Source organism: Lissotriton vulgaris, chromosome 6 (assembly GCF_964263255.1).
Source record: "Lissotriton vulgaris chromosome 6, aLisVul1.2, whole genome shotgun sequence".
Classification (NCBI taxonomy): domain Eukaryota; kingdom Metazoa; phylum Chordata; class Amphibia; order Caudata; family Salamandridae; genus Lissotriton; species Lissotriton vulgaris.
In genome coordinates, this window is record NC_141694.1 from 131,743,212 (window position 1) to 131,764,963 (window position 21,752).

General features: G+C 42.7%; 1 protein-coding gene across 1 annotated transcript in view; it reads left to right on the forward strand.

Moving 5' to 3' along the window:
- Positions 1 to 21,752, forward strand: part of DNAH14 (dynein axonemal heavy chain 14) — a 1,270,113-nt gene that overhangs the window by 448,244 nt on the left and 800,117 nt on the right. Inside the window, exons 30-31 of the mRNA XM_086926153.1 lie at positions 16,035 to 16,088; positions 20,014 to 20,159. Of these exons, the coding sequence (XP_086782279.1) occupies positions 16,035 to 16,088; positions 20,014 to 20,159 (200 nt within the window). The remainder of the gene's footprint in view (positions 1 to 16,034; positions 16,089 to 20,013; positions 20,160 to 21,752) is intronic.

Genomic DNA, 21,752 nt, shown 5'->3' on the forward strand with positions numbered 1-21,752 from the left:
GTCCATGAACTTCAGTGGGACCCTACGACCTTTAGGTCTTTTCCTGTGTCCCAGCAAGCACGGCAGCGCCCTCTCTGGTATCTGCATGCCCGTGACAGTGTAGAGGATGTGTCGTACCTGACCCCAATAGCCGTCTATACGTGGGCAGGACCATAACATGTGGAGAAGGCCAGCCTCCTCCGTATGACACCGGGGACAGCAATGGGAAGAGGCAGGAAACATCCTGTGCAGCCTTTGTGGGGTAAGGTATGCCCGATGTAGTAACATGGCTTGGATAAATTTAAACTTCACATTCCTGGACACCCTTCTAGGGTGTTCCATAACAACACTCCATGCCCCATCTGTCATGTCCTCCCCCGTGTCTAACGTCCAGGTGGTCCTGAGGGGAGTAAGGGACATAGCAGCGTGTTCCCTAATGCCAGTGTATAACCACCTCACAAGATGAACCCCAGTTTCCATGTAATGTAGTAGGTGCACTAGCTCATGTTGCTCCGGTCTGCTACGCTGTGGGGCCCATGTAGTACGTATGTAGTGGGTGACCGTGGCATGTAGGAGGTATAGTCGTGGAGGGGCTCCCGTGGCCTGCACAAAGGAGGCGAGGTCTAACAACGCGTTGTCTCCAAAAAAAATGGCCTACTCTGTCTACCCCTGCATCCGTCCAAGGCCGTAATCTACTGTGAGTCAACCGACCTTGTGGTGTTTTGGGATCCCCAAGAGGGGGATGTTGTCGGCGTACGATGGGGCCGATGACGTGTATGCCAAAGTTTTCCGCCGACATATCAGGGCGGTATGCATTAGAGGGTGGCAGTCTAGGGGCACTTTGGCCTTGGGAAGTAGTAATGAGTGCAATTCCCCACGCGCCAGCCGTTCATCGTTGAAGCCGATTTTGTGCAGATGGCTACCCGCCACCCATCTTGATAGCCATTGTAAATGGCTCACGTAATAATAACCATGAAAGTCTGGTACACCCAGGCCTCCACGCCTGGTTCCCAGTTGAAGTTTTTTGAGGCTTATTCTCCGCCTGCCAGAGCCCCAGACTAAGGTGGTCAAGAGTGTATTCAAGTTATCAAATATGGTCTGTGGGAGGAGAACCGGTAGATTTACAAAATAATAAAGTAATCGGGGAAGTATGACCATTTTAGATATGGCAATCCTACCCATGACGGACAGCGGCAGAGATGTCCAGAAATGCACACTACTCCGTAGGCCAGCAATGGCCCGCCTAATGTTGCCATCGATCTGGTCCTCCGGCCGTCTATAGACCCGTATGCCTAAATATTTAAACGTATCCTGCGCAATCGGGATTTGGGAAGTGCCAAATAGTAAGTGGGTTGGCCGTTGTCCCTCCTGGAAGTAAAACCCCACCGACTTCGCCGGGTTGATCACCAGTCCCGACACGTCTGCGAACAGGGTAAAAATGGTCGCTAAGTCCTAGTGATCCTCCTCCAGATCCCGGAAATACAAAAGGATATCGTCGGCGTAAATTGATATCAAATTGGGTGTGCCACCGACGAAGATGCCCCTCTCAGCCATCCCGGTCCGGAGGGCGATCTCCAGAGGTTTGAGGGTCAAGACAAACAACAGGGGCGACAGTGGGCAGCCCTGTCGAGTGCCGCGATATATGTTATAACTAGAGGAGACGTGTCGACCCTTGCGCGCTCGAGCTGTCGGGCGTGTGTGCAACAGCCGGATCCATCATATCAGGGAGTCGGGGAGGCCAAAACGTTGCAAGACCTCAAACATAAACCCCCAGGACAGTGAGTCTAAAGCCTGGCGGAGGTCCAGAGCGACACAGCCGGCCCGAGGTAAAGTCGCCGGCGTCGCGGCCATGAGGGCATGGAGTCTCCTTGTGTTCTGGGACGTACTTCTCCCCGGCAGGAATCCGCACTGATCCAAATGAATTAAGGCCGGAAGGTGGGACTGTATCCGCAGAGCTAAGGCTTTACTAAGTATTTTATACTCCGTAGAGAGCATTGAGAGGGGTCTGTAAATGGTGAGGTCAAGGGCGTCCTGACCAGGCTTGGGGATCGAGATAACTGAGGCCTGCATTGTCGTTCCAGGCAGGTGACCAAGTTCATATGATTCTTTATAGATGTTCTCCAGGATAGGGACCAGGGTCTCAGAATATGACTGATAAAACTCTACCGGCAGACCTTCCTGTCCGGGAGTCTTACCCCGGTTAAGGGATCGGATGGCTAATTTTATTTCCTGCTGCGTGATTGGTCTGTCTATCCCCGTCTGCTCCACTCGGGACAACACCGGGAAAGGCAAGTCTCTCAGGAAGTCCATCATCGCTGCACGGTCCTCCATGCGGGGGGAAGCATAAAGCGTGCTAAGGTGATCTCTAAAAGCGTCATTAATGGCCAATTGTGTAGTTATCAGCTCACCCGCGCTATCCCTAATCCGTGTGATCATTGGTGTCTCGGGGCAGCTCATTCCAGCCGGGCCAGTAAAGCACCCGATCTGTCTGAGTTGGCCTGTTGTCGTCTCAGGTAGTCTTTGTAATCAATAACTCGCAAAGTTTCCAAGAGTTTGGCGTGCTCAATATTACACAGTGTTAACTCTCAAGCGCGATCAGGGTTCTCACCCATTGCCGATTCTAGCACCTGTAGGTGAGTCTCTACATCACACAGCTTCCCGTGGATCTCCTGCCTGGCACCTACCACCTGACCAATGACCGCCCCCCTTATCACAGCCTTCATGGCGTCCCACACAATCAAGTTAGAGGTCGCCGAGTCCCAGTTGTCCTGAAAGTAATTGTTGAGGGTGTCCGACATGGAAGTACGGAAAGGGGCATCCTCCAGCAGCGCCGGATTAAGTCTCCAGGTGGGCACCGGAGATGGTACCCTCCCCCAGTGTAAGTCGAGTGTCAGAAGCCTGTGGTCGGAGAAGGTTTTAGCCAAATAGTCAGAGGACGTGCATTTAGACACCAAGGACTTAGAACACAAGAATCTGTCCAACCGGGTAGGCAAGTCATGAACCGGGGAGTAGTAGGAGTATTCCCTGTGTGTCGGGTAGAGTGTGCGCCATGTATCTGTCAGACCCCAACCCTGCATCCATGTCCTAAACGCGCCCCAGCTATTACACCTACTTTCACATTGTTAGCAAACTGTAGTTATTTGTCATTAAATAATGAAGATTGCTGTGGTGTGCTGGCAAGGATACCGTACATGGTGACTGTCTCCCAATGTGTAGTCTGTTGTAAGAATGTTCTATTTCCTCCTCCGCATGGGAAGCTCAATGTATCCATCTGGCCGCCCATTCCGACCTTGAAAGCAGAGTTCAACAAGATGAGTCGAATAAGGGCTTTTTTGTCTCAAAAGGATGTCGCCCTTACATCTGTGTGTGAAACATTCGTCCTTCACATTGCTATTACTCGTACCGAGGTACATGCCCTATTAAATACGGATCTCCCACTGCATTTTGGTGCGTTGATTCACACTATATTCAATGCCTCATCGACCTCGGGCCTGGCGCACTTTTTTAAAGTAGTAAGTTCTGGCCTTGTGACTTCATTCCAAACTATATTTGGTGTGATACCGGCATCTTTTCATTCTGTTTTTTCCAGCCTCTTTGGCGGATTACTTTTAATTCTCCCCTTGGCTGCCGGTGTACTGCTGTTAATTTGTTTGCTCCAAAATGGTTGTACATTCTGTGCCCCACGACAATCTGCCCCGGCTGCTCCACTTCGTAACTGGATGCTCGAATACAATGGATCGCTACCTCTGGCTACTTTGAGTGTGGCATATGGTTTATCTTTTCGGTTTTCCTACTTTAGATGCGTGCAGCCAGTTTTCCACTGCCTGGATTGCAGATTTGAATGGACTCTGGATTTGTGTCTCTTCAATACGGTGTCTCCTAACCCGGATTATGATCTTCTAATGGGTCCCTTAGTTGCTCATGAACTAGACTGTTCTGTTGTCGGGATTATGGCCTGCGCAGCGCCTCATGGAGTCCTAGGTAATTGGAATACATGGACTGCAGCCCATGACTTTCTGGCACGCAATTGTCTCTTTTTTAAAAAAATTTTTTATTATAGAACCAGTATCAGCATAAGACAAGCAATTAAATTTGAAACATTGAGTAAGGTATGTACAAGGGGAACATATGGTATGGTGACAAAGAAACTTAGAAGCGATAATATGAAAGATAAATAACAGAAGATATGGTGAAAGATAATAAAAGCCAAATGACAACAATAAAATTAATCAAAGAATTTCATTAGACTCATCCAATTCCACTAGGAGTTAAACCTGCTTTCCAAATAGAGGTTGGGGGCCATAACTCTTTGCCTCGAAGGTTTGTTTTTAATTCCTCGAGTGGCAAATATTGCCGATTGTTAACTATAAACAGCGAGAAAACGAGCTAGCCACATTTGAAAACTAGGAGATGTATCTTCCTTCCAACGGGCAGACAAAATTAATCTCAGTACAGCTATACCAATAAATATTAATCTTTGTTCAGATTTGGATAATTTCAAAGATTCATCATAGCCTAGAACAAATAGGGTGTCAGACTCTGGGAGTTTGTGGAAGAAGATTTTTTCCCAAAATGAGGCAAACATTCTTTTTATGGCAAGTTCAGAGCAGTTGCTAAACATATGAATTAGGGTCGATGGACCTTGTGAGCCACGTGGGCATCGATCGGGTCTCTCTTTTACCCCACGCGAAAAATTTGGCCGGGATAAAGTAAAGATCGAATATTGTTTTAACCACTTGGATGCTAAGCATCTTCTGGAACTTCAATGTAATTTCCATTGAAATCAATGGAAACTCCATGACGAGTTACCCTTGTCATTAGCACTGAAGGGGTTAAACAGCTGAGCATTTAAATTGCTGGCCATGAACAAATTGTTGCTCATATCGAGGACTTTATCTATATCAACATCGGGGTTGTTGAGTTTCATCGCCCATTTAGTTTCTATTTGCTCAATATCGTCATTTATATTAGTTAGAAGTATATCATAAAATGTTCCTATCCTAGTTTTTGAAGTGGTAAATGCTTCTATTAAGTCAATCTTTAAGAGACTGATTGAGTCACTTTTAGCTTTTAGTTTAGCGTGTAGCTGAGCAAATTTAAGAAAATCCCCTTCAGAAAGACCGAATTTTATTTTTACATCATGAAAAACAGTGTGTGAACCATTTAACCAGACATCTTTAACTGTTTTAATACCCAATCTTTGCCATTTCTTTGCCGTGTAATCAAAGTCAAGACCCGATGTAATAGTGGATTGAAGCAAAGGTGTATACCGGGTGATTTTGCCTATCTGCATATGCTCAAGTACCTTATTCCAAATTATCCAAGCACTTTTTAAGATTTCACCCTTGTTTTGCTTATAATAGCTAGCTTCAGTCTTTCTTAGTAAGAGGCCGATGGCTTCTTGGCCAAGTACAAGCTCATATATTGAGGGGATTGGGGTGGTAGTTATTCCAGTAGCAAGAGATGGCTCTAAAACCATTGGTTTTAGATGTTTTAGAAAAGCTGCCCATGATACAACATAATATTTGTTGCCGTAAGACCGCCCCTATTGAATGGCGTGGATAAATAGGAAAGTGAACGTCTGATTTTCCCGTGTTGCCACACAAATTTAGACATAAGTTTGTTAATCAACATAAGTATTTTATAATCAACCAATAAAGGAATTGTTCGAAAAAGATACAGACATCTCGGCAATATGTTCATTTTCAAATAGTTCACCCTGCCAATAATGGAGAGGTACAACCCATTTACTCTATCCAAATCTATCTTAATCTTATCTATGAGTGGATCAAAATTGTTTTTGACTAGGGTCTTGGTATTAGTAGAAATAATCACTCCAAGATAAGGAGCAGTTTTGGCTCTTCTTTGGTCTGAACAGAGAGTGTTATCTGTGAATAATATAATGGTCTTTCCTCTATTGAGAGAATAACCCGAGTAGTTGCCGAATTGCAAGGACAGCCGTTCAATTTCGTGCATCGCCTCGGTCGGGTGGGATGTTAACACCGCAATGTCATCAGCGTATGCTAATACTTTTGTTTCATATTGGTTACAGAGAATTGGCTTAATATTGTTACTTTCTAGAAATTTAAGAATTAGGGGATTAATGTAAACAGGGAAGAGGAGGGGCGAGCAGGGACACCCCTGTCTTGCACCTCTTGCAATATTAATATAGCCAGACTCTGAACCTAGCAATAAAAGTTTTGCTTTGGGATGTTGATACATGGATTTTATAGATTTAAAAAATTTAGGGCCGAAATTAAGACTTGCCATGGCTACCCACAAAAAGTTCCATGAGACACGATCAAAGGCTTTCTCAGCGTCAAGCAGGATCATAGACATCTGGCCCCCCGTGACAGACATGGCGTCAAAGAGGGCAATAGCCCGACGGATATGATCGGTGGTCTCTTTTCCCGGAACAAAGCCATGCTGCCACGGAGAAACGAAATGCCCAATGATCCTGCTGAGTCTGAGAGCCATCGCTTTTGCATATAATTTGGAGTCCGAATTTATCAAAGATATTGGGCGATAAGAGGTCAATTGCTCGGGTGATTTTCCCTTCTTAGGAAATACTATAATAGTAGCCTCATCCCAAGAGCATGGGGGAATGCCGTTGTATTGAACCCCCAAAAATAAATCCAGTAACAGGGGACTTAATTGTTGGCTAAGAATTTTTTTAATTTCGATCGGCAGTTTGTCTGGGCCTGCTGCTTTACCCTATGATAACAGCGATAGAGCAGACTCTACTTCAGCCAATGTGATCTCGGCTTCAAGTTCTTCTCTTGCCATATCATCTAGTAGACGGGCGGCTGTTGGATTGTTAAGAAAGCCCGCCAGAAAGTTATCAATATCTTCTTCAGAATTGATTATTTCTTCAGAATATAATTTTTGATAATATCGTTGAAATTGAAGGATAATATCGGCAGATTGGACATAAGTCTGTCCCCCATCTACAATTGTAGAAATATTATTTGATGCATTTTTTTGACGGGTTCGAAGTGCCAACTGTTTACCTACTTTTTCCCCACATTCATATGCTTTCTTTCTGTAAGCTCTGTAAGTTTAAGCGGCTTTCTGGCTGAGATTAGTATTAAGTTCAGCTTTTAAAACCGCTACCTGAAGCGATTGATTACTGGCGTCTTTGCCCTGTACAATCAGGGAGGTGTGCTCTAATTCAGCTTTGGCCAGTTCGGATAATTTTGCTTCATGATGGTTTCTTATTTTGGTTCGTGCGGCATATTGAAATCTAGAAATCTCTCCTCTTAAAGCGGATTTATATGTGTCCCATACTACATTTCTGGAAGCACTGAACCGATTTATATTAAAAAACTCTTCGGTTCAATTTTTAATGTAGGAAATAAATTCATTATTAGACAGAAGTTTCCTCTCAAACGGCCAAGACCGCTGTTGGGTGAATTGAGGGTTGACTGTAATTTCAAGAATTAATGCATTGTGGTCTGAAATTATTCTTGGGATTTTGTTAATAATTGCTTGTGATGCAAGCTCTCCAGTAACAAACATGTAGTTGATTCGAACTTGTTTTTGACGAGGATGAGAAAAGTAGGTGAATCCTAGATCATAAATTTTGTTTTGTAGCCAAATATCAATTAGTCCAAGATTAACTATAAGCCTCCTGACGGCTTTATATACTCTGGGTTTACGGCCATTATATTTTGATTTAGAGGAGATATTGGACAGTGGTGGTATTAGTGAGATATTAAAATCACCACACAAAACTAACGGGCCCTGCCAGGTGGCTAATTCGACCTCTAATGTCTCGAAAATTGTGGGATCATCTTGGTTTGAACCATATATGGTACAGATAGTTATTCCACAAGCAAGTTTAACAATAGCCCACCTACCATGAGGGTCTGAAAGATGACGTAGCCCTAGCCCAAGATTAGTTTTGGCTAGTATTGCAACCCCCCTTATATTCGAAGATTGTGTAGAGGCCACCAGTAAATTATACCCATTCAGATTTAGCCACGATTTCTTAGTACATGGTACATGGGTTTCTTGAAGACAGAGTATATCTACTGGGTTTAATTTGAGCAGCTCAGCCAAGCGTCTTCGTTTATCCCCTGTTAAAAGCCCTCCAACATTCTAAGTTTGAACACTTAATCCACCCATTGTTTATAGGAAAGAGTTGTAAGATCACCTTAAGCATATAAAGCTTTGTTATAAAACACATATCTAATTCGATTACTGTTGCATTTAACATCCCCTTAAGTAAGTCTTTAACTGAAAATCCTGGTTCTTTTTTTTCATTTTGAGTTTTCACCCCCCTAGGTAACCCCCCCCTTGCCCACCCCTAATAACCCTCCCGCCCTTCCCTTGAACCCCCCATTAGAACCCCCCCCGTTTAGTAGGCAATCAGACTCAAACAGAGTCTGGGTGATGCAGTCACAGCACAACATCTAAGCTACCGCCTTTTAGAGTGCTTAAATAATGAAAAAATAGTGAGAAGGAAAGCGAAAAGTTGAAGATTAGAATTAATAGGAACCTATTGTAGTACCCAAATAAACTTTAAAGAAGATTCATCATTCAAATATTGAAACATTGTAACGTCGACTAAGGTCCGTTAAGCCATCAAGTTAAATTAATAGAGTAATTTTTTTCGTAGCAAAACAAATTACAACCTATTTAGAGATGGACGGATACCATTAATGTTCTCATTAATGTTCTGAAGTCTAAGAAATTTCATCTAGGTAGGCCTTCGCTTTGATTTCTGACTGAAAAAAATTTGTGAGGCCACCATGTACAATTTTTAACTTCACGGGATTATTCAGGTAAGCTTGTGCGCCTTTTTCTTGGAATGGTTTGATCAAAGAGCGAAGCCGCCATCGCCTCTCCACAGTAACGTGGCAGAAGTCCAGTCGTGAAAAATAGGAAAAGTCATTGTAAAGTACCTTATGGTCAGGTCTAGCTTTATCGGCCACAGTCTGTCGTACCAGAAAGTTCCCAAAATAAACTAAGATAGCTCTGGGATATATCCCGGGTTTCGAAGGCATATTAAAGGGCATACGGTGGGCAGGCTGGATTTCTGCCTCCAAGTTCCAGTCTTTAAGGTCGGGAAGGGACTCCCTAAGCAATTTAACTACAAAAGCTCGGGTGTTGGCCCCCTCCAGTTTCTCCGGGACACCCAGAATGCGGAGGTTATTACGGCGTTGCCGATTTTCAAACTCCTCCAGTTTCCATTTAATGTCAACAAGTTCGGCTTCCTGAAGCTTGACTCGCTCAGCATTCAAGGTGGTCTCTCTCTCGTTTGTCACAACCCTGGCTTCCATCTCAGTGACTCTTTCGTCTATCAAATTACAGGACTTAGAAAGTTTCCTAACAACTCCTTGCATTTTGCGGAGTGCGGCTCGGGATCTCTTACTGTCTTGTGCTGTCTCTTCCCTATGAGCCGCAATGGCCTGCAGGATAGTCTCTACTGCTGATTGAGATAACTCTGAAGTTGCTGAGTTATTTGGAATCTCAGCTGAATGTGGCAGTGAGTTAAGGACCGTATGATTTTCCATCTGGCCCTTTTGTAAAATCCTAGTTGTAGGTTTAGGTTTGGCTCTGATTGTATTGAGATTTGAGTCTTGCTCATCAGAGCTATCACCATAAGAGCTGAGCACAGGTTCAGACTCCGATTCTGCGTCTAATGAGCCCTCCAAAGAGTCAATTTCATCCGACCACTCCTCCTGAGCATTTATGCCATTCTCATCAGAAAAAGAGTAGAACTCGCTTGGCTCCTTGTCTTTTTCTTCTGGTAGGTGAGTATTTAAAGAACTTTCCCCTGACACTGTTTGATCTGATGAATGATTCCCAACCAGCAGATCAGAACAGTCAGTAGTTTGTTGAGAAGGGGATGTAATCAAAAGCCCGGGTAGCGGTAATGGTGTTGTATGGAGCCCGGCGGGGGACATCTGAATGGATTGAGCTGTCCCAAGTGGAGTTGAATCTATTTGTACCCCCAAGACATTTTCCCCAGTCCCTGAAAAAGACATACATCGCCCCTCCGGCTCTTGAATCTGAGCGGTAACATTCGGAGCATCCGATGTAACAGGGAAGAGAGTATGAGCTGTTACTTCAATGCTACTTACAGTTTCTGTGTCCACTGGAGGGGGCTGTCCTGGAGCAGGGGTTGCAAAAATGGGGGTGAGGATATCTCCAGTTATAGCGGTCGGTATGGTCTTTGAAGATTGCACCAATTCAGGCTCTGATACCTTAGTAGGAGACATGGTATCGTTATTTTCTTCATTAGATGAATTGTGCACTATGTCATTGACAGTCTCTTTTGTCAAATTTTTTCTGGGTCCCGCTCTGCAGTCCTTTCTTAAGAAATAAATCCAAAACAGTGCTACCGGTTGAGTTTAGTTTCCTTCGGGCAGCATGTAGGTCCTGTCTTGCTGTTTGGTCGGCTATAGTTTGTTGTTTTCTCATCTTGGATTTGCCAGAATTAGATATTGCGTGAGCTCCTTCCACTTCATCAAGCAGTTCCTCTAGTTGATCGTGTTGCTGACGCTCGGCTTCTTTGCGGAGTATTCGAGCCGCTTTAGCAACCCGCGCTCTGGTTGCGGCAGCAGAGGCAGCGGTCTTCGCCGGCATATTTTCAAAAAGCCCCGATCCAACCTCCGGTGCCTTCGTCTCCATTAGCGTAATGGACGTCTGGGTCAGGGAGGCTGTTCCGCGGAATTCCGCTGCTGAGAGATCGAAGAAACAGTCGAGGGAACAATCTGAAGTAACAATGTATCTTTGGTTGGCTAGTTCTGTGAGTGCCGAGCGTGGGTAATTCTGCAGCGGAGTCCGGAGTTGTAGGCGAGCCCCGCCCTGCCGTGTTGAACCTGTGAAGCCGGCTGCAGCTGGGATTGGGAGTGCAGGAGCGAGCACTCGAGGCTCCGCGGCGTAACCGAGCAAGGTAAGCGAGTCTCCCGGGGTGCTGGATGAGGACGGCAGTTGCTCGTAAGGCTTCTGCAGTTCAAAAAGTAACATAAGAAATTTCTTTTCCCCCGACCTGTTTGTAAAGATAGGAGCTTAGGGCTGCATAAAAAAATAGCAAAAGTTGTAGCTCTCCCTCTATCGCTTCGCTAGTATACGGAGCTCAGACGTGGTGCTGCTTTCGCGGTCTACGGACAGACCGCCTTCTTGCCTGGCACGCAATTATCTCAAAGAACATCAGAGTTGTCCTCTGATGGTGCTAGAGGCTCCGGCTGTTGAAGAACATGTGTGTTCTTTTCCATTACTGAATTGGATGGCTGAAATGTTCACTGACGGAAACAACGACTTCCTATTGGAGGCGGTTGCAACGTACTGTGCCTATACGCTGTTGGATTGAAGTGACGATTTTTTTTCCTGCTTCATAGATACGTACTGGACTCATGATTTTTTCTTCACGCATTACATGTGTTTTGTCCCAATGCCCCCCTGTTGGGTTTCATAGGTTTTATGGCTACAAATTCGGAATTTACTCCCAATTACCAAGTTTGGCAACATTTTGAACTTGGTTCGTCTCATTCGAACTTGAACTCTGCGTTCTAACAATTGCCTCCGCCTTATTGTACGTTCTACGATCAAGGGAGGGTGTAGTAAGGGCTGTGCCTTGTTTGCGCACATTGCTATGTTAGCATAAGTTTATTAGAAGTTTAAACGTAATTTTACCTTTTGCTGCTTTTGCACACGACACTGCATATAGCTGTTGTTATAAGTTAAGCTGTTTGAATTACTTCACATGAGAAAGGTTTGTTTTCAGTATCCCTAGACCTACATCACGACCCTGGTCTACACAGTGAGTGCTAAAGCCTCCAAGGTTATCATAACAAGGTAGCTGTTGTTCAGGCTGATCGGCTCACGTTTTAGACATAACATACGTGCAGCTGTAAGCCAACAGAGATTCTGGCGCCTTTAATATTGCACTGTAGGCATGAATTCAGGCACTTGGAAGAATTCAGTTTCCAGAGAGACAGAGAGCATTTGCAGATCCTGATGTGATACACTCCTGCAGATCTTAGAGGTATGGGGTCCCCCACACAAGCCTAAGAGACCTTCTATATTTGATAAAACATAGTTCCTGTATAGGGAGGGTGACATACTAGGCACTATAAGACCTATTTGCACCATCATTGTAATATGATTTATTCTTTTGTGTTTTATGGAATTGTAACACTGCTGATCATATTATTTCTAATCATATGTCTGCTTATGTTAGCAAAAATACTGCATCTTAGAGCACGTGGTTAAAATAAATATTTTAACCTTTCCCGTGTCTCTTTTATACTCCTGTTGTGGACTGGTATGAGAATAACAAATGAAAGAGTGTTCATGCTTCCCACCATTCCTGAGTATAACCTAAGTCACATGTTCTGGGTTGTCTAATCATTGGTTCCTTTGCTATAGGACAAAGAGCTAATGTGACACTGATGCTAGCTGGTTAGGGTTTCTAGGTACTGAGGTGAGTTTTTTGGTCCACCACAATTCACTGAGGTCCTGGGTCTCTGTGCACACTTCTGTGTAGGAGCAGGATCCCTTCAACACCAACTGTCATGTCCCTGGTCCCTAAGTACCCTCCAAGGGCCAGCTTGCTGGCCTCCTGACTACAAGATCCCAGGGACACAAAGGGTCTCCCCGTTTTCACAAGATCATAAGGACCATGCACCTGAGGTGCCAGGACGTGAGGATTTCGAGGAGTGCATGGGAGGCTTGCAGAGTGCAAGGGACTTGTGCTTGCAACCAGGGTACCTGGCTAGCTTGCACTCTGGAGCCTGTGGCATTCGAGGGGTGCTGGGGTACATGAGCTTGGAGCTAAGACTGTCTTCAACCTTCAGATCAGGAGGATGACAGTGCCTGACATTGCGCCTCCATCTGAGGTGGCTGACTCCCTCTCGCTATACCCATGCCACAAGGTACTGTGTTGTGGAGAACATCATGACAGGGCCAGAGGGGTTTTGTTGAGCCTTGGGGGGCTCACACGGCTGGCTGTCAGGAGCTACGGCTCCGTTTAAGGGGAGCCTTTCTCCAGATTTGGAAGCATGCCAGCTTCCTGGATAACTACCTTTTGTCTACCGGGGATAGCGATCTCATCCCCATGCAAGTACCGCTGGGCGTCCGGAGGTCTAATGTGGATGGATGAAACTAAGTAACTGTTACTTTCCATTTTAGATGGTTCTAACAATCTAATATAAGTGGCGGCACCAGGGGCAGCGTGCATCATTGGCTGGTGTACTTGAGTGACTGAGGGGCTGGGTCACGAGGCGTAGTCAAAGGCCTGTGATTGCTTGACCAATGCAACTGTTGGGGGTTTGTGATATTGGGGAATGTCGTGCTGGATGAATACCTCTGCTTAAGACACATGTGTTCATGCTGTTCTGCTGCTAATGGGAAAGTACTATAATTGCATATAACTGTAAAGTGTTTATACAAGGTGTATTTTGTTTTGATTTCAATGGGAAAGTTCAACAATTGCAAAGTAAACTGTAAAGTATATATACAATGTGTATCTCGTTCTGAATTCAATGAGTGTGTAATACAAAGACTAGTGTTTTTTTCATACGGTCTGGAGACTCTTTGTGGCGTATGCAGTGTGGTGCGAGGGTGGTGGTATGCCAGTACTTTAAAATTCGGCCCTGAGGATAAGCCTGACTGCTTGGTGCCAAGCTACCCAAGGGTGACCACAAATTATCTGACAAGTGTATCGTACTCATCCTATCTAGAGCGTGGACTCTGACTGGCTTCGATACATCCCAGCCAGCTGGAAACCCCTGGGTCCAACAGTGAGGATAACAAACATATATATCATATTAAACTACAGGGGAAAGGGGAGACTAACCCTCTCCTTAATGTTCGAATGTACATTTAACAAGTACTTTACATTAAGATTCCTTCAGGTCTTGCGCTACAATGTTAATATGTTGTTTTGCAGATTGAAGATCCTCCAAATGGCATAACGTTGCTTAGGCCATATGATAAATGTAAATGGTCTATCGATTGGCTGTTTGAATGCTCCTACTTACGTCGTCTGAGAGCTTTAAAGTTTGATGTGGTAGCCAGGGCTGAAGTGGCTCTGTAATGGTACTTTCATACCTTTTTTACTGAACACTTTATGATGGACAAAGTAATTGGCCCAGTGGGTAAAGGACAGTTTGAAGGCGTTCATGCCCTACCCAAGCTTTAGCAGCACCTTTACACAAATGCTGATTGACTAAAAACATTTTAAGGTTCTCTCAGTTCTACTTTTGGTAACTAGGCCTAACTGAAGGCTGAACACTTTAAGCTGTGATGAGGGATGCAAGTAATATAAACAACATAAAACCGTTCAATAGTTTAGGAATGTGATGTCCTGGCAAGGGGAGTGCAAAATAATAACATCTTAACCTGGATAAAAAAATAAGCATTACTACCTAAAATGGTGTATCATTCCGAAAAGTAAATTAGAGTTAGGATCCTCGAATGCAAGATTACCGAACTAGCAACTTCACTTTTTTTAAAAGAAATATCTGTTTTGAAATTGATGTTTGGACCTATGCTGTCACTTTTGTGCATGTCAGCAATCTGTTTGTGTGCCCTAATACATGTTCACTCTCACTGAGCCAGCAGTATGTTGGCTGTGAGCTTAGTGCTTACTAACATCTGCTGCAACCTGCAGGTCAAGGTCAGCAAGTTGAGTACCTAAAAAAATTGGGTACTAAAAGAAAATGCTGTTTACAGTATGTCATGATGGGAGACTTGACGTGAAACAATAGAGAACCATATGTTTTCATTCTTGTCCTTCTTCATCTTCTTCTTTTTCCTTGTCTTTTCCTTCTTTATCTTAATAGTATAATGGAACACTGTGCTTGGACTTCCTTTGATGCATTCCTCCTGCCTAAAAGTACAAATCTTTGCTGGTTTTCCCATTCACTCCCTCCCAAATAGGCCATCATATTTTTGGAGTCATGAGTGGCATCCAAAATGAAATTAGCCATGGTGACTCCAATTATGAAAAAACATCACTAAATCCTCGAGGTCCTTGTAAGTATTTACCCACCTCTTAATTTATTTTCAGATTAAAATTACTTTTAAGAGAGGTCATCGACTCTCTCTAATGAGGACAGCATATGTCAACACACACACACACCCACACACACACACACGCTCTCTTTCTCACTCTTCCGTCACTCTTTCTTTCCACCTCTCTCTTTCTTCCTGGTAATCTATAAAGCTTTCAGAGACCCAGGCTCACACAAGAGAAAGCACTATTTACATAGAAAAACATCACTATTGCTCACATCCAAACTAGGCCTTAGACACTATTACAGCATTCTACAGTTTGATCCTTTAAGTTATTTGTAAAGGAGTTAAAAATAACCCACATCCCTGCCTATAGGTGAAGGCCTGTTGCACAAGTAGAATTCAGTAGTACAGGCCTTCTCTACATACATACACTTTACTAAATACATCTGAGCCTCTCGGTCCAGTACAATCTGGTTACCTTGTCTGCCTGTAAACAGGATGCGTCAAAAAAAAGCCCACATGACCCAACATAGATACCATTAGTACATAACCTGTACAGAACTTCAGGAGCATGACACATCTAGCCCTGAGGGAAAACTAAGGAATAAGGAATGAGGAATTACCAGGTGAGTTGGTAATTACAAGTCAAATTACATTCGTAATTCTCATTTTGGCGCAGACGTTCACCCAGAGTTTTCAGCCAGTTCGGGAGAAACTAAAGATCTCATACGTCCACTTGGGCCAGTATGTCCTGTTCCAGAAACCATTGAAATTAAGTGGTCACTTGTAATGAGACCCAAGAGACTAGGAGGGCAACAGTTTTTGTCTGTGTTAACGTGTAAGCTGTAGGTGTGTTACTTTACGTATGTACACTGTGACTTTGCATGCATGCACTATAAAATGTAGACAACAAATTGGCTTTGTCAAAGTTTGGCCAATAACAGTTGCTCTCTTTAATGTTTGGTTTCAATGAGCATGCAAATGCAATCATTTATTCCTTCTCCTGGGAAACCCCAGGAAGAGTGTTGGTGATATTTTCATAGTAATTACTCTTTTTTGCCCTTTTGCTGTCATCCTTTCTACAGGCTCTTGGGAAGCATTGTGTTGTCTTTAACTGCTCTGAAGGATTGGACTACAAGGTAAGACGGACCGAGCTGCACAATGTAACCTTTTAGATCATGAATGTTGGCAAAATGATAGGGTGCTAAATGAATCTCACAAACTGTGCTAAACTGAGTAACATGTATACAATAGTTTCAACCAGGAACATGAGAAAAGCAGCAACACTAAGTAAAACTGAAAGTAAGGAAGGTAAAATGTGAAGTCAAACGTCAGGTAACTGGCAAAAAAACATTTCGATGGGATGTTTAAGAATTTTGCATGAAGTTGTTGATAAATTGTCTTGGTATTCGGCAATCCCAACATTCATTTTCGGATTACCAAATAGGCAAAGTAGGCACTGGCCTATGGGCCACACTCCATTCAGGTGCCCGCGACAATGGATTAAAATAATATTGATTTGATCTAGAAAAAATGTACAATCAGGCTGTCTTAAATTATTTCCAAAAGAAACGAAAAAATTTACATTAAATACTCCACTGAATATGACGTCTTGCAAAGGGTAGACTTCCAAGATATCCTGAAAGATTTCACCACATACAAATTGAAGAAAGTAAATATTTAAAGTTTTGTTGGTTTATTAAATCAGAAATAACAATGTTTAATAACATTAATAATTGGTAATGTTTAGTTTTGTGTTATAAAATTGGTTTATTAAAGTTCTTGGTTGGTAAAATTAAAAATGTATCAGGAGATAATTTGCAGGGGGGTGGGGGGGGGATTTCAACTGCCTAGGGGCTTCCACAGCAGAGGCGCAACTAGAGCCAAATTTAGGGGGGGGCTAAGAAAAAATTTCGGGGGGGGCTGAATCTTTCATCAATAGGCAGAGTGGAGCTGCAGGGGCTCTTAGAAGAGGTGAAACAACAGCAAGGCCTCATTAACATGTAAATGGTCTTTTAAAAACCTGTGAAGTGCTCGGGTGCGGCTGTGTGTGTGCCTGGGAAGCCGTCTCATGCCAAACATGACAGGGGGGGGGGGGGGGGAGGGGTGCTGAAGCCCTTTCAGTCCAATGGGTGTTGCGTGCCTGCTCCACAGGGTTTTCTCTGGCACTGCCAACATTCATCAGTGCCAGCTACAGGCTTCTTACACTTTTATATATTAGGCACTGAATTTAGAAGTTAAGACTTAAGAATATTAAACATAAATACAAGAAGGCACATTTTTTAGCTGGTTTACTTTCCCTCCTTGTGCCTTGCACCAAACATTTTGAAAGCAGTGCTTAGTTTGTAAAATAATAAGTGCCAGGACCCTGACCAGGAGGCTACTGCAGCTTGCACCACCCATTGCACCACCCACCATCATCGCTGCCAATGACTGTACCAAAACAACGAATAACCTTCTCTTTCACCTGCACCTGCAACAGCTCAGATTATTTCAGGTCCCCAAACCTAAAGGAATGGCTAAGTAGGCAGGTATTATTTATTTTGAATGTTTATTGTATTCATAAACAATCGTTGTTCTGCTCATCTCTAAATTAGATGAACAGTGCCATTATGAGGCAGACTGTCATAAGTACTGTGTTGACAATTACGTGCTATGCCGAGCACCTGAAACCACCTCTTCAAATTAAGCACTGATTCCAAGTAAATTCAGGCTGAGATGCCACCTCCCTGATTCCATTCACCTTGAGATGTGCATCCACTTAGTGCCCCTTGTGGACAGTTTTAAGCTCACATAACCTAAATCAAGGCTATGGCCCCACTGTCACATTTAGAATTTTGGAGGCCCTGGGCAAGAAATATTGTGGGGGCCCTTGTTTTGAACAACTTTTAATGTTATTACTTATTTTCTGCTAATTAAAGACCTATGTTACTAAGCAAAAACGAATTATGCATTAAAGGTTGAGATACAGAAATAGGCATAAGTGAGCTAGGGAAAAAGTTCACATTCCCATGGGGGCCGTGGAATATGGGAGCCCTGCACCGTTGCCAAAATTGCCTCTGCCTTACGAATCCTCTTTATAGCCCTTGTTAAGAGTACCCCTGGACGTGGTTCAGTATTTCTCCACTCCGGGAATCAGGTACTCTTAACTCCAAGGGTAGGGAAAAACTGTCCAATTTCGAAAGAGGTTCTACTAAGAAATGAGGAATTAATAGAGGAATCTGTAATTCTGGGTCCACTTCCACGAAATTCCTCATTTTAGGTCTCTTTAGGTAAAAAGGTGCTCTGTGTTGGTGCCAGCAACTGCTGTTACGAGCCCCATCGGCATTAACTGGCTACTCATAATGAGCGCCTCAGAAGGTACTGTAACTGGTTACTTTCATCAGGACAGTGTTCCTCTAACAAGGTCTAGCTGTCTTCAGCAGTTGGTACTCCCCCCCCAACCCCACCCCTACCACTTAAGTCACAATGGTAACACATTATTGACATTTTTCCAGCTATAGAATGAATCGTTTAAGTGCACAGAAAGTTCCCACACACTTTAAATCATTAGCAATCATCCATGTCTTTGCTAGTTTGATGAGCTTTGATGAATTATAGTCCTAAATAAATCAATTTACATATATGTATATTGATTTATTTAGGACTAAAAGTCATGCAGTATTGTCATCAATGATGTCATTTGAGATGTCCCATTGATGTAATCAATGATCCGACAGAACGTCATGAGTTATGTAATATGTGAGGTAATATGTTCTAGTGGGTCAGGGTATCCCTACCCTGCCACCTATATGTTATTTTTTAGGACACAGGAACTTAGTCCCTGAGTCTTAAAATGGCTGTCAAACATCTTTGTCGATGTGAGACAGCCGATCAGATCTTATGTTTTCATCTGCTGGTCCCGCAATATTACCACGGCCTGATATATCTAACGAAATTGAACGTTAATTTCTCCAAAAATGCTAAACGAATTTACACCAAATCACATAAAACATGTGTTCTAGGTAAAGATGTAGCTTTTTGCCAAATTTGGTGTAATTCCATTCAGCCGTTTTGACAGTAACAGTTTTCATTTACGGTACAAACAATATTTGTGTTGAGATCCGCCAAATTGAGCGGTAAAATATGTAAGAAATACATACTAATTCAGTAGATGCCTCAACCACGTAGTCACATAAATCCACTTGCTTTCACTCACCATTGTCCGTTGCTTTATCAACAACGTATTCGAGAAAAATGAACACAAATTAAACATAATGGACCCTATTCACAAAGGTGAAATAAGATGAAAGTCTAACTTTAAGACATTCAGTATTCACTGAGGGCTTTTACTACTCATAAATGCCCTTTGTGAATACCCCAAGTCATAAAGATCAACTTTTAGTATTTACAAAGTGCATTTACAAGTAGTAAATGCCCTTTGTGAATACCAAAAGTCATAAAGTTAGACTTTCGTCTCAGTTTACTTTTGTGAATCGGGCCCTATAATTTCAATTAGTGCCCATTGTTAGCTGCACTTTTTGAGAGAGAACAGCTTAATTGTGTTAACTCCCCAAAATTAACATATTATGTTACAAAAACATAACAGGTAACGTGTAGTTGGGTCCTACATTGCCATGTTGGGATTCAGCCTAATGGCTTATAAATATCACCAATATGCAATATTGTAATATATTGCACAGTTACCCTGTGTGTGTGTGTGTGTGTGTGTAACTGAAAACCCCCTGAAATGTGTCAGTTATTTTACGCAACACATAATGCACACCATATCTTATACCTTAAAATCTTAAAAAAAACAGGCCTATTTCGCGGCATTAGCTGTAGATTGCTATCCTGCAAAGCTCTCTAAGGACCGTGACAGAGTGTGAACAGTATTCTTTTTTTAAAAGTCAAATATTGCCAAATGCTAATGTGCAAATTTAGTAGAGATTTATCCTTAGACACACAGGCCTCTAATTATCATCAACATGGCTTCTATATTGTTTACAGTCTTGGAATCTAGAGTAAATATCAGAAAAGTTCTGAATCCATCATATTGACCTTCTCCTCTGTTTGCTGTTTCAGATGATGGGTAAATTCTTCTCTGGAATGGCTCAATCTGGAGCATGGTGCTGCTTTGACGAATTTAATCGGATTGACATGGAGGTGCTCTCTGTAATTGCTTCACAGATCCATACAATCAAGGCAGCAAAAGACAGCAATGCCATGAGGTTTGTGTTTGCTGTTTTAATATCTGTTTTATCAAATTGGCCAAAAACCCTGATAAATACATGAAAGGCGCCTGTTTGTTTTAAAACTAGGATAATGATAATAGTAGAAAGTCGATTAAGTACTCTGTGTATATTGTCTTCATACAATGTTTTCTTCCTTCAATTATTTCCCAGTGCCAGATCATTTGCTGAATATGAAACTGAAAGCAATTCATTTGAATCACACGCATCAACGTGTTCATATTCATGTCCATTGACCTTAAATAAAATGTAACTTTCCAAATCTTTCACATTTATAAAGCTGTAAAAGCCCAAAATACTCCTAATCATTGTAATCCAGCCTGCTACCAAATCGTCAGGAGTTTTTTTATATCCTTCCAAGGAGGGGGGGAGGGGGGGGGGGCAGATGATCACTGAATTTCATGTCTTTTGATCTGATATTTCACTCTGGAATTTGCAGCCATGGGTTGGGATAGGTCTTTCCCCAAACCATTTCCTCCTGGTCTTTAGTGCCACTAGTATGTTTTTGTTTCTTTTTTTTTTTTTTTTTTATCTTGGCAATTCTCCAGGATGGTGAACCTGTCTCCTATGCTTCAAGTTGCTGAGTTTGTGATTTTGGCCCATGATAGGTATACTTTTTGATTACTTCACACTCGCTCTAGTAATACATATTCTGCCTTATTCTCCAGAAGTCAGAATATCTAAAATAAAGATCCTTTTGTAAGGTGGACTCATACCTTTTTTAATGTGCATCTTTATCTGTATTTTGATCTCCTTTTGTCAATTTTGACCAACATGAAAGATAAAAAAGTATACCCAATGAATTAATATCATATTACTCCACAGACCGCATAAAAGTCACAAATTAACTAATGATAAAATAAGAAACTAACCATTTGTATAGCACTAACAACATGAGGAATTATGATCCAGCATTTTATTTAAATTGACTTCTGCATTCCCCTTGCTTTGTTCAGCAAGTTATATTTAAATGATCCTCACATTGAATTGAAGCAGAGTAAGCTCTGCTGTCTCCGCATGGAGACATAAATGACACCATCGTGACTGCTGGTGCAGGACAAGAGCCCTGCAACTATCCCAAAATAACGTATTACTCATGCATCTTTGTCTCCTCTCAGTGATCTAGGATTATCCATTCTTCTGAGTCTAAGATGATGTAAAAGTGTAAGTCTAAATAGCATGAACTTTGATCATTTAGCAAAGCACTACTTGATATGTCTTGCATATTACACGACTTCCTGAACTTTGCCAATTCTGCAGTGAGTGTTAACATGCACTACTGTACTCACATGTCCAAACAAGAACAATGGCAGTAGTCAGCTACAGTTTGTTAAAATATTGACTATGATGAGGATGAATAAAATGTGTACCTCGCACATCATCATCATACATCTCCAATATGTTTTCCTTTTGGCATCTAATTGTTATTCTGCCTACTTTCTGAACCATTTAGTACGTTACTGCATACCTGCTGCAGATATGATTGTCTTCTGTGAAGTATCTTTTAGGGGAGCTATTCTTCCAGAACCTTGTGTCTTTCTCTTTCCTCACATGTTGAGATAGAGCTAATTT